The following is a 12431-nucleotide window of genomic DNA, read 5'->3' on the forward strand; positions in this document are numbered from 1 at the left end:
TTGTAACAGAGGGCCTCCTTGACAGAATCCCCCAGATAGACTATAAAGCCCGTGGTATCTCGGACCACTCGCCGGTGGTGATGCAGCTGGATTTAGAGGGCGAGGTGGGTTTTAAATACTGGAAACTTCAGCCTTTCTGGTTGGCGCAAATGGGAGAGCAGGAAGGAAATGAAAATATGATGGCTGAGTTCTTTGAACTGAACAATGGGTCTACCCAAATGACTATAATGTGGGATGCCTTTAAGGCATTCATTAGAGGGGCCCTGATAAAAAAAATCGCAACCTTAAAAAAAACGCATCGGGCTAGGGCTATTGAGTTGGAAACAAGGATGGGCAATCTTGAGTCGGAATTCCTAAAGAATAATCTTGAAGTAGATAGGGTCGCCTGGCAGCTAGCTCAACAGGAATGGCTGGAATATCTACAAGATATAACATGCAGAAGGTTAATATCTGGGGATCACCGTTGGTACGCGAGTGCAGATAGGGCGGGGAAATGGCTTGCACATTTGGCAAGACAAGATCGGCCCTCGAATATTATCCCAAAAATCATACTAGAGACGGGGGAGGTGGTGGTGGAGACCCCGAAGATTGCACAAGCCTTTGTGACCTATTTTAGCAAAACATATCAATCTCAATTAGGTAAGAGGAAGGAAGAAATTAGGGATTATCTGGGTTTAATAACCATGCCACGGCTCCCGTCAGAAATGAAAGATCTTCTCGATGCCCCCATAGAACTAGCGGAAGTGGTAGAAGCGATTAAATCTTTGCCGGTCAATAAAGCTCCTGGGCTAGATGGGCTCCCCGGGGAACTTTATAAGCAGTATGATAAGATTTTGGGACCACAGCTGCTAAGACTCTTTCAAGCAATGGAGGAGGAGGAGAGTATATCCCCCTCAATGTCAGAGGCATCCATAATAATGATCCCCAAAAGTGGGAAGGACCCTTCTCGGATTGATTCATACAGGCCGATTTCGTTAATTGCGTCGGATGCTAAAATATTCGCAAAAATATTAGTGAATAGATTGAGTAAAATCATTAACAACATTATCCATCCCGACCAAACCGGCTTCATGGCCGGTAAGTCGACAATGATCAATCTGAGAAGGGTCTTCTCATATATCCAAATGGCGGAAGGTGGGTGCATTAATGCCGCAGTAGCATCCTTTGACGCTAATAAGGCGTTCGACTCCATTGAGTGGGAATATTTGTGGACAGTCCTCAGGACCTTTGGTTTTGGTGACAGGTTTATAAAGTGGATATCATTGCTTTATAAGAGTCCTCGGGCAAGAATGACGATAAACGGGTTCACGTCCCCCCTGTTCCCCTTGTTCAGGGGTACCAGACAGGGGTGTCCCCTCTCCCCCTTGCTCTTTGCGGTGGCAATAGAGCCCCTGGCCTGCGCATTGCGACAATTATTGGATAGAGGAGAGCAGGGTCCGGGGTTGGGATTAAATATGGTGTCATTATATGCAGATGATTTACTAGTAGGTGTCTCTGATCCTGAGCGGGATATCCCCAGAATCATGGAATATCTCCAGGAGTTTGGGGATTTCTCGGGGATTAAAATGAATTGGGAAAAATCGCATTTAATGTATATTAGGAACCCAAACCAAAACCTCACAGACTTATTGGGCCCATCTCTTCAGCCAGTGGAAAAGTTCAGATACCTAGGGATACTTGTGTCAAAAAGGGCAACCGATTACATCGGTGACAATCTTCTCCCGTTGATCAAAGATATTAAGGTCAAGTGCCGTTGTTGGATAAAACTCCCTCTATCACAAATCGGAAGGGTTAATCTAATAAAAATGTCATTACTGCCCAGGTTACTCTATGTATTCCAACATTCTCCGGTATTTATTAAGGATGAATACTTTAAGAAAATCAATAGTATCATCTTTTCATTTATCTGGCAGAACAAGCGCGCAAGGATTAAGATGGACACGTTGTGCAGAGATAGGGATAAGGGGGGCTTGGCAGTTCCAAATTTTAAGATTTATTATATTGCTGCCCAACTGGTTCATTTATGGGCCTGGGTCCGGGAAGGGGAAGCCACCGAGGAATTGGTGAAATTAATGCAGTGTGGGGGGGCAGATCTTGCTCCACTTCAGCGTTTGCTTTCTAGGGATCTGCGGGGCAATCAGCCATCAATTATAACACAAGCAGTGAAGATATGGAATTGGATATGTAAAGCGTTCAATTACACCGGGATAGATCCCGATACATCAATATTTTCCATGGAGGCCCTGAGAGAATTAAAAGAGCAGCAGGGAGGGGCGGCTTGGGGGAAATATGGGGTGTTCACGGTAGGTCAATTTTATTATGAAGGAAACATCAGATCGTTTAGTGAACTTCAGATGGAGTATGATCTGCCCAGACACATGTTTTTTAGATTCCTTCAAGTCAGAAGTGCTCTGATGCAGGTGGGCAGTGGGATAAGGGATAACATAGTTGAATCGCCATGTAAAAAATTCCTCCGGCAATTGAGCGGCGGGAAAAGATTGTCTAAGGTGTATAGGTATCTGAACTCATATATTCAAAATGAAGAGTTGTTGGTCCTGAAAGAAAAATGGTTGACCGATATTCCGGGACTGGACGAGAATGAATGGGGGGAGGCACTGTCATTTCCGGGTAAGGCTACATCATCAATCCGAATCCAGCAAGTACAATTTAACATTTTGCACAGGAGCTATATAACCCCGGTAAAACTGAAAAAAATCGCTGGAGTCCAGTCGGATAGATGTCCCAAATGTAGGGCCGATTCGGGCACCTTTTGGCATCTTCTGTGGGAGTGCGACGTAATTAAAAAATTTTGGGACGAGATCATTGTTAAATTAGAAATATTGGGAGTTCCCCGGGGGTCCCTAACTGCGTTAAATTTGGTAATGGGGGTTTGGGAGGAGTATAACCAGGCACGTGAATGGAGGCAATTGGTGATGAACTTGTCGGCTATTGCTAAAGTAATAATTGCAAGGCAGTGGATGGCCTCTTCAGGCCCAAAAACGATTGAGTGGCTGAACCTGGTTAATAGCACTTGTGAACATGAGCGGTATGTATATGCCACAAAGGGAGCGGGTTCCAAATTTTGGAAGACCTGGGGACAATGGAAACAATCAAGGTTCTACAAAATAGGTGTTCCGAAAGACGGTTAATGAGGGAGAGTTGTGTGTAATAGTTTGTAACTCGGTATGAGTAATCAGGGACACAGTAGCTTACAATGTAGATAGAGTTAGGAAGTATATAAGGGAAAAGGATAAAATAAAAGTTATAGTTAATTAATGCACATAAACACATTTGTAAGTTAGTAAATGTATATATATATATTTCTTTATTTGTGTTTTTTTTTTTTTTTTTTTTTTTTTTTTTCCAAAATGTATATTAATTGTGCACAGAATGTGAGAAGAGGGATAAGAAATCACAAGTTACATCACTGTATGGTGTGCCACAATATTAATGAAATCAAAAGGGGGTCAGTTAGACGTTACACGAAGAGAATGAAAAAGAATAAATTAAGTATTGATTATACAGTGCGAAGGAAAATGAACAGATGAAGGACATAAATGGTGTATTGGGAAGGGCCCCAACTTTAAATAACACATTAAAAATAATAATAATTGTATAAATTAACGCACTTTAATAGGTAGGTGACTGCACTTATAAGGTTTACATTAGTTCTACTGACATAAGCTAAAATAAAAAGGGTGTCCAGGGTTATAAGCTACTACTTGGCTAAATGGTCAGAAGTGGGTAGAAGAGGGAATACCAAGGTAGTTCAAAGGAGCTAGGATGTTATGAAGAGATTTGCCGAAATTAAGGAAGGGGCAAGGGGTTTAGGCCTAATGTATGTTTGTTTATCTGTGGTCGGGGGGATAGGCGGGTGGGGGGGGGGTAATGTATTTATTTGTGTATCAAAAAGAAATGTAATCATCTTTATATGTAATTATTATGTACTATGTATTTTATATGAAATGTTGGAATAAAGAAAACTTAATTAAAAAAAAAAAAAAAACTGTTCAACAAATTTAATCAACTCTTGACTAAATATATCTGGAGAGGGGCTAAACCTAAAATTGCAAAGAAGATATTAAGTCGATCTAAAACAGAAGGAGGCATAGCCTATCCTGATATTGAATTATACTACTCCTCCTGTGCGTTGAACCAGGCCAGGGATTGGTTCGATCTTAAGGACCCCAAACCATGGGTCCTGCTGGAGAGTACATACTCCCACCCCACACCTATCGCAGACCTGTTATGGCTCCCTCCAGATGAAACGAGGAAAATCTCATCCTCCTGCAAATCCATTAAAGCAACCCTAGATGCCTGGTATAAAATGACAGCCTCTCTAGAAAAGATAGACCTACCGGCTCCCTTCCTATCATTTAATGCTCTTAAATCTTTAATCCCCAATTTGCCGATAAAAAGGTGGATCAACCAGGGAATAAACACAGTGGGAGACCTATATGTTGGGGAGAATTTTGTATCCTTTAAATATTTACAAGATAACTTTAATATTCCCAAACAGGACTTCTTCGTCTATTTGCAAATTAGGAGCTGGCTACAAACTCACCTAAAAACGCCTTCTAAAAAACCAACTTTCCCTGTCTTTCTTAAAACTAGGGTGAGTGATTATTCACATAAAGGTGGTATTTCGTGGTGGTACTCCCACTTGCTTTCCACTCTTGAAAGGTCTAAATTGAAATCTCAATCCTTATGGGAAAGGGACTTGAATGTATCCTTCAACGAGGAGGAATGGGAGAGTATCTATAGATCTTGCTTCAAGATATCTCGGTGTATAAACCACTCTGAGATGTTCTTCAAGCTGATTCATAGGGCCTACTTCACCCCAGCCAGGCTACATAAGATCTGGCCTTCATCCCCTAACTCCTGCTGGAGAAATTGCGGTAATACCGGGGACATATTCCACATTTTCTGGGCGTGCCCACGCCTGCGGCCTCTCTGGGGAGAAGTCTTTCAACTGATAAGCTCAATATTAAACCACCCCGTTTCCCCTGACCCAGCTATGGCATTACTCCATGTTTTTCCAATTCAACTATCAGCGGCAGATAGGTATATTCTGGGTCATGTCCTTATAGCTACCAAGGCCAGCATCGCTAAATTATGGAAATCTGATATACTTCCGTCCATATTGTCTATCCGGAATAAAGTACATAGCCACTATGTATACGAGACTGCCGACGCCAAGTACTCCTCCTTCTCTAACTCAATAGTTATTAAATGGCTTGGCTGGTCCATGTATATGGAAAATTCCGGTCACACAACGGTACACATCAGTCCTCCTGATCTGAATATACTGTGCTCACAGTAGATGGGGGCTAATTGAATTGAATTGAATTGCATTGAAATTGAAATGTAATGGATTAGCAATGTTTCCTTGAACATATGGATACAGACTGAACTATCAAAGTATTATCTTGATTTGATGCTATGTGTGAGACATGTACAACTTATTACTCACTGTATTTTTTGCCCCCCCCCAACTTTCCCTTCTGTACCCCCCTGTTATTTTATTGAAGAAATAAAAATAAAAATCTAATGATTAAAAAAAAAAAAAAAACACATGTGATCGCTCCTGCAATTCGATAGCTATTCTGTGCAGCACATAAAATCTATGGATGTGGCATTCACCGGTATGCCCACGCATCGCGTCAATTGGTCCCTTTAAAAATGCATACAATTATTCCATTTATCGACCAGATGTGGTCAAAATCTAATGATTTAATGCAATATCTCAGCATAAGTCATATCTATATGATTCCCTTAGTTGCCAAAAATGCATCCAGTTTTAATGTAAATTCATTAACAGTAGTTTCTGCATCACCCCCACCGGCAATGAGTTCCAGAATTTTACTGCTCTAATGGTGATGAATCCTCTTCTTAACGGAGTACGGAATTTATTTTCCTCGAGCTTCAGTACATGCTCGAGTGTCCTACAATATAGCCTTGTTAGTGAACAAATCATCTCCTAGTTCCATATGATTCCCAATCCTGTATATGAACAAACTAATCATATCGCCTCTCAACCTCCGTTTCTCCAGTGAAAATATATTCAGCCTGGTTAGCCTATTTTTGTACACATAAAAAGGTTGCCATGCTTCGGGCCAGGTGCCTTGCTCAGCACACTTCACCCTTCCCAATTGGAGTCCATGTAGATGGTAAAGTGTAAACAAAATTTTTTTAATTCTTAAACTCCTATTGACCGGTTTAATTTCAACCTTTTTTCTTGTGTTGACCCCTGGCTGTCGACTTTGTGCATGTCCACCATTTGGCTGTCCATCTAGACACTACAGACCTATCCACCACATACCCTTATGAGAACATGTCTTTTTGTTCTGTTTCTGCCTAATTTAAAATGGCGCTAATCCACTGTAAGGAGTCTAGAAGGAAATAGCAATTATAGTTTTCCTTGGTATGCAGATTATTTACCACTGTGTATACCAACAAAATAAGATTAAGCAGATTATTTTTATATATAAATGGCTGCTTGGCTGCCAGGCCACGCCCCCAGTTCTAATTTATAAAAAGACTGGACAACCCACAGTTTGCAGTGATATCCATTTAAGCTTTGCCTAAAAGTAAAAATCTATATTTTGTAAACAGGAATAGTTCAAATTTATTTAGTAAAATCACGGTGTATTTTCTGTACATATATTGCTACAGAAGTTTACTTTTTTTTTTTTTTTTTTACTGTATATGAATTGCCCCAATACCCATTATTGATGATCAGAACTATTTCCTTAACAGATTGTGCAATTTGTGATTCTTCATTTTATACCTAGATGCAAATTTATACAGAAAGCTGAAAGAGTATGTCCTGACTCTTGAGCAACTAAAGGAACATGGTTACCCCCTCGCACATCCTGACAAGCCTGGAAGGGCGATTGTTTTTACTGCAGAGGAAAAAAAGAACTTAGACTGTAAGTAACAAGAATATTAAAATTACACTTTAAATCTGATTCTTAAGGAAATTGGGTAAACGTGATTGCCTTATATCTTTAAACCCCATTTATTTGGGATATATTTACATTTTAAAATGTATTTGAAATTAGAATAAAATACTTAAAAAAAAATGGCTTCATTTTTTTTAACTAGCCCATAACATAACAATTTTTGGGGGGTTGGTTTTTCTTTTACCAATTTTGCAACATAGTTTGTTAGTGTTACTTGGTGTGTCATCTTCTCAAAGCTAAATTGTGCTAATCTACCACTTTCCCTAGTTGGAGTTTGGCAAGTTGCTTTATGCAGTTTCACTTTCTGTATATCCCTGGTTGGGATCACAGCTCTGGGGGGTATTCAATGTCTGTCGAGCTCGTTCGCCGTCGAGCGTCATATGGAGTTCGCCTGAGAAATTAGGTTTTTTTGCATCTCGGATATTCAATCCTTGGGTTTTATTCCGCGCTCTGGTTTTTTTTTTTTCTCATTTCGTTTTGCTCGCCTGTCGAGATTATGTGATCTCGAGTAGCCGAGCTATCCGGACACTTTTTTTTTTTTTACTCGACTTGACACGCACCCACCCTATTCAATGTTCATGCATGCATGTCTTTCTCGACACAGTTTAGGCATTTCTTCTACTTGTTTTGTTCGCCTCCATCTTGGGGCGTGATGTTTGTATTTTATTGAGAAATTGTTTGAGATTTCCATCTGTTACTCGTCATACATTTTTTTTCTACTATGTTCATTATTATAACTTGTTTTGCGAAGGACATATCAGCAGCGGTGTTGTCAGCATGTCTATTACAAATGCTGCATATTTGCTAACAGCAATTTTAGCATGGAGAGACATTTTGAGCAGAATAATGTATTTATCACTTAGCTTCCTCTTTTTTGAAGGTGTCTAATGTTCTAATGTCTAATGTAAAGTAAAACCAAAGCATGCCCCTCAACTTAAAGACACCAGTCTAAGGGCAGTATTCAATGAGAAAAGTTCTCCGTGTTTTGTGGAGAATTTGTGCTTTGTTCGCCTTGGACGGAGCATCTCCGTCTTTCTAAGTGATTTTCTCCGTGTCTCTCCGTGTAGCAATTCTCCATCTTATGATGGGGAGCTGGAATGTGAACTTTTAAACTAAAAGGTGTTTTTTTTTTTTTTATTTTGGTGTAAAAAAATCAGGGTTTTTTTCTGTGAAGGGGCATGCTATTTTTATTCATGTGCTTATAGCACATGAATATATATTTAATTTAAAAAAAAATATTGTTTTTAAAAAAAAAATTTTTTTTTTTTACACAGTGCAGCCAGCAGGGGGCCGGAGCGCTCAAACCGCTCATTACATATTCATATATTCACTGCACCCGATCGTTAATATGCACGAACGGGTGCAGTGAATACTGGGTCCCCCGCTGGCTATAGGGGGGGGCAGCCTGTGCTGCCTGGGTCCCGGTGAGCCCCCCTATCCTCCACATTCCTCTGGAGCAGCCAGGGAGACTTTAATCTTTCTGGCTGCTTCCGTACTTCGGCTCCCTGAAAGCTCCCTGCCGCGGACGCTCGTCCGCTGCAGGGGTTAAGACTCGCCGCGAGTGGCGGCGAGTCTTAACCACATTGAATAGAGGGAGCAGGAGTGGCAGCGAGCCCTCCGGAACACGGAGAGTGCATGGAGAGCGAAATAAAACGCTCTCCATGCACGGAGAACTTTGTCATTGAATACTGCCCTAACTCTAAAATGTGCTCCAATCCAAACACAAAAAAAATCTGCCACACAAGACATGTTAAAAACAACAAACAAGCATTAACTTGCTTCACACCACGACGATGTTCAGGGCTTGACGTTCACACCATAAGCACCGGCCAAATCAAAATCAATCAAAAAATATATATATTAATTACCTGCAAAGGCAGAGCTGTCAAGGAAGCTGGGTTATGCACGCTGCACGTGAAGAAACATGAAAAAATGCCACCGGAACAAGACTCCGCATCTAACCAAAAGCCAGTCATACTGGGAATAGGCGACGGACCACGAGTTACAAGCCTATTTATAGGCGAGGAGATGGCACGAAGGCGAGTTTATACAATGTTGCGAGTTATGGGCGTTCCAAACGTTGACAGGAGGAGACTTCAAAGATTGACACTTTGAATTGGCGAGATCACGGTTTGTTAAAAAAAAATATTTCTGTCGAGCAAAACGTAACCTTAAACAACTCGACTACACGTGGGGAAAAAAGTGAGATTGAATAACCCCCTCTGTCTGAAAACTTTGGCATTGCGCATGGGGTGTTGAAGTGAGAGGACCATCTGAATATAGCTGTCAAGATGCTGCAGTTGCTGATGGTTTCTCCCACTAACACACCGCTTACACCACTGTTTTAATCTGTAGACTGAATGTTACAGAACCTGAGAGGTGCAAAGGAAATCTGTTCCATAGTTAAATTTTGGTGTGGTGGCAGTTCAGTTTTTTTTTTTTTTTTTTTTATTATAGTATAATGTTTTTATAGTTTAATGTTTAAGTGTTTTCAGCAGCATATTGTCAGTTCCGTAATCATCAATTTTTTTCCCCTCTCAACAGCTCCGTGTAAAGTATGCTGCCGCTGTGGAGCTGAGTACTTGGTCACGCCAAGTGGAAACTGTGTGCGACGAGAAGAATGTGTTCATCACTGGGGTCGTCTCCGCAGGCAGAGAGGTGCCGTCTGACACAGGGAGGGGCAGAGAGCTCCTAACAGTGTGTGAGAATTACATGGGGATGAGGATGCAGTGAAATTCTGTGTGTACACATGTGTGGCAGTGGATTAAAAAAACTGCAAGGTGGCTTATGTTAGGAATGGATGTAGTGAGTATTTGAAATGAATATATGTCGCATTACAAATGAAAGTTGTGTCCATATTTTGAGTGTTCTGTATGGTGAAGAGGGAGTGAGTATTGGCATCGAGGGCTGCAGACTCCCGCCGCTATTCCCAACAGGTAAAATAAGGGTGGGGCCCTATTCAATTCGGTCTTCCCTGACAGCATTGAGCAGTGATCTCGGCAGAACTTCACAAGCAGTCGGGCATGTTCTGCTTAGAATGGCTGGGAATTGACGAGCTCCCGGCCACAGCTCGATTTCCAGCCACATCTTGCGATCACGCCACCTTTTTGGCCTCCGGCAGGCGGGACATTGAATCCTGCCTTCAGATTCAGTGTTGAGCCGGCTGAGAACAGGACTGGGTCATTGCTGCCAGGCCAGCCCGACTGTTGTGACTCTGCATTGAATCCCCCACAGAGTTTGTAATAAGGGACGTAATCATTGCTTTCTTAAAAAAAAATTGTTTTTTTCTAGCGCCTGGAGGTTGGGAGACTCATTACAATTGCTGTTCTGGTGCTGTTGGGTCAACGGGATGCCAAGTAGCTAAGGTTTGTCTCTTCTCGCTTTGTCATGTGAAGCTGTGTTCTTCATGCGAATGTGGCTCAGGACATGATGACCTATATCTTTTTCATGCATGTGTGGAGGGTTTTATGCCCTGCATCATACATTCCTCTTTCTATTTTCAGCCTTAGGAGGTAGGTCTTGCAGCCCAAAGAGTCTTTTTCTAGTTAACTGCTTGCTTAGACAGCACACACCCCTCTATTAGAACCGTGATAAGATTTGTGTGACACAAGAATACAAATTAGGGACACAGTCACGGTTCCATATAGGATTGGTACCTATGGTGCTTTTTTTTAGCTAAAGTGGACCAGATGGATCCGGTGTTCTTATCATTTTTGAAATGTGCAAAATCACAAAAATTAAAAAGAACTGCAGCCAGAAGTCCATAAAAACACAATTCACATTTATTACGTGTTTAATGAAAAGCTCACCACAAAAAACTTTATACACACAAAGTACTGGAGTAACTTTTAAATTAAAAAAGAGCTGCTAGTTGAATTAAATCTGACAGCATCTCAAACTCACTTGTAAGAATATATCATTAAGGAAACCTAAACCTAGTTTCCTCTGTGCAAAATGCTTGAAACCACTTTAATAAGGATTTCTGTGGACCTCTAATGGCCCAATACTTTTGTAGAAGAGATATGTCAGTATTCCTCTTCTTCTTCAGCAACATGTACAGGATGGTCGCAAAGAGAATCTGGATGGTTTTGTAAAGACCTTTGAGAAGTTGGAAATGTCTAACGAAAATCCGGGAATGTATGCTTTGGATTGTGAAATGGTAAGACTTAATATAAATGTTTGACTTCCTTTGCCTGGCTGGTTTGCTACTTCTGGGGATTAATTAATTTTACCACATACTGTAGTCTCTTTTTTTGTCAGGCTGTGGAAAAGCAGCCCACACAATACTGTAAATTGCCACCAAGAAGGGATCCATTTGATATTACAATCCTGATTATTTCTAACACATTATATTAACATTAGAAGCCCTTTATTTAGTCCTGCTATACTGAATAAAACATGTTTGGCTATGCCATGTTGGAAAGCAGTATCTAATCCAGTGGTTCCCAAACTGTGTGCCTAGGCACCCTAGGGTGCCTCAGGACACTTGTAGGGGTGCCTTGTGTTGGTGGACCAAGATCAATTCATATTATTTATGGACAATGTACCAGGCAAAACCAGTGTTTGTGGCTGCCAATTATAACATATGTGGACAAACAGAAGCAAATTCTGTCCCTCACCACAGAACTGTGACATATAGACACAATGCACTTAATTTAATATTTTTTTTCTGAATTTCTCGATAAGAAGCATTTGGCCTAAGGGTGCCTTGAAAATATTTTGATGCTCTAGGGTGCCGTGATTCAAAAATGTTTGGGAACCACTGATCTAATCACTAATTAACCATTGTCATTTTGTTATGAGAGTTGTCAGACCAGAAGCTGCATACTTAGTTCCAGCCCTCCTTCATTTAGTGATGCCTAGAGCCACATTTCTGTTTCAGACTCCATAGCCCTTACTACAGGGTTACATGTTTTCCACTTGAGATAGTTATGAATAAATGTTCACACCCCTAGAAGGTATATACCTGGACCCTGTGTATTCAAGAGACTATGGGGGTATTCAATTAGTCCGAAGATACATCAGATGCAACAAACTGATGTTTTTCACGATTTTCCTGAATGGTTTTTCTACAATTTTTTATTTCGGGCTATCTAATTTGGTCACCAGGAGAGAAAAAAAAGGTACTCCCGAAAACACCCAGGTTCAGTGAGGTGGCTGATTTCAGGGATTTGGGTACACCTACACATACCATCTAATCGGGGATAATTGGCTTATCCACGATCACCTATCGCAGGTATTATTTGGATACCGAATGTAGTGGTTTGTTTGCAAAGAAGCAAATTACTTATGAGATCTTCTAAAATAAGGTGACAAGAACGAATGAAAAAAACATGAAAAAACGAACTCAAGAGAAATATATAAGCAAAAGATGTAGTGTGATTTGGCTCAATGGCCTCCCGTGTTAATCACATCTTAATTTCCATTCAGCGCATGACGTCTATGTCTTAATTGATGTTTCATACA

The 12431-nt window shown here is 40.9% G+C and overlaps 1 protein-coding gene across 1 annotated transcript in view; it reads left to right on the plus strand.

Annotated features, from left to right (window-relative positions):
- The window catches only part of REXO1 (RNA exonuclease 1 homolog), a 90038-nt gene that overhangs the window by 53592 nt on the left and 24015 nt on the right, over nucleotides 1-12431 (plus strand). The window contains exons 9-12 of the mRNA XM_083179430.1: nucleotides 6795-6932; nucleotides 9510-9623; nucleotides 10257-10330; nucleotides 11014-11124. Of these exons, the coding sequence (XP_083035556.1) occupies nucleotides 6795-6932; nucleotides 9510-9623; nucleotides 10257-10330; nucleotides 11014-11124 (437 nt within the window). The remainder of the gene's footprint in view (nucleotides 1-6794; nucleotides 6933-9509; nucleotides 9624-10256; nucleotides 10331-11013; nucleotides 11125-12431) is intronic.

Source organism: Crinia signifera, chromosome 1 (assembly GCF_055691185.1).
Source record: "Crinia signifera chromosome 1, ASM5569118v1, whole genome shotgun sequence".
Taxonomy (NCBI): Eukaryota; Metazoa; Chordata; class Amphibia; order Anura; family Myobatrachidae; genus Crinia; species Crinia signifera.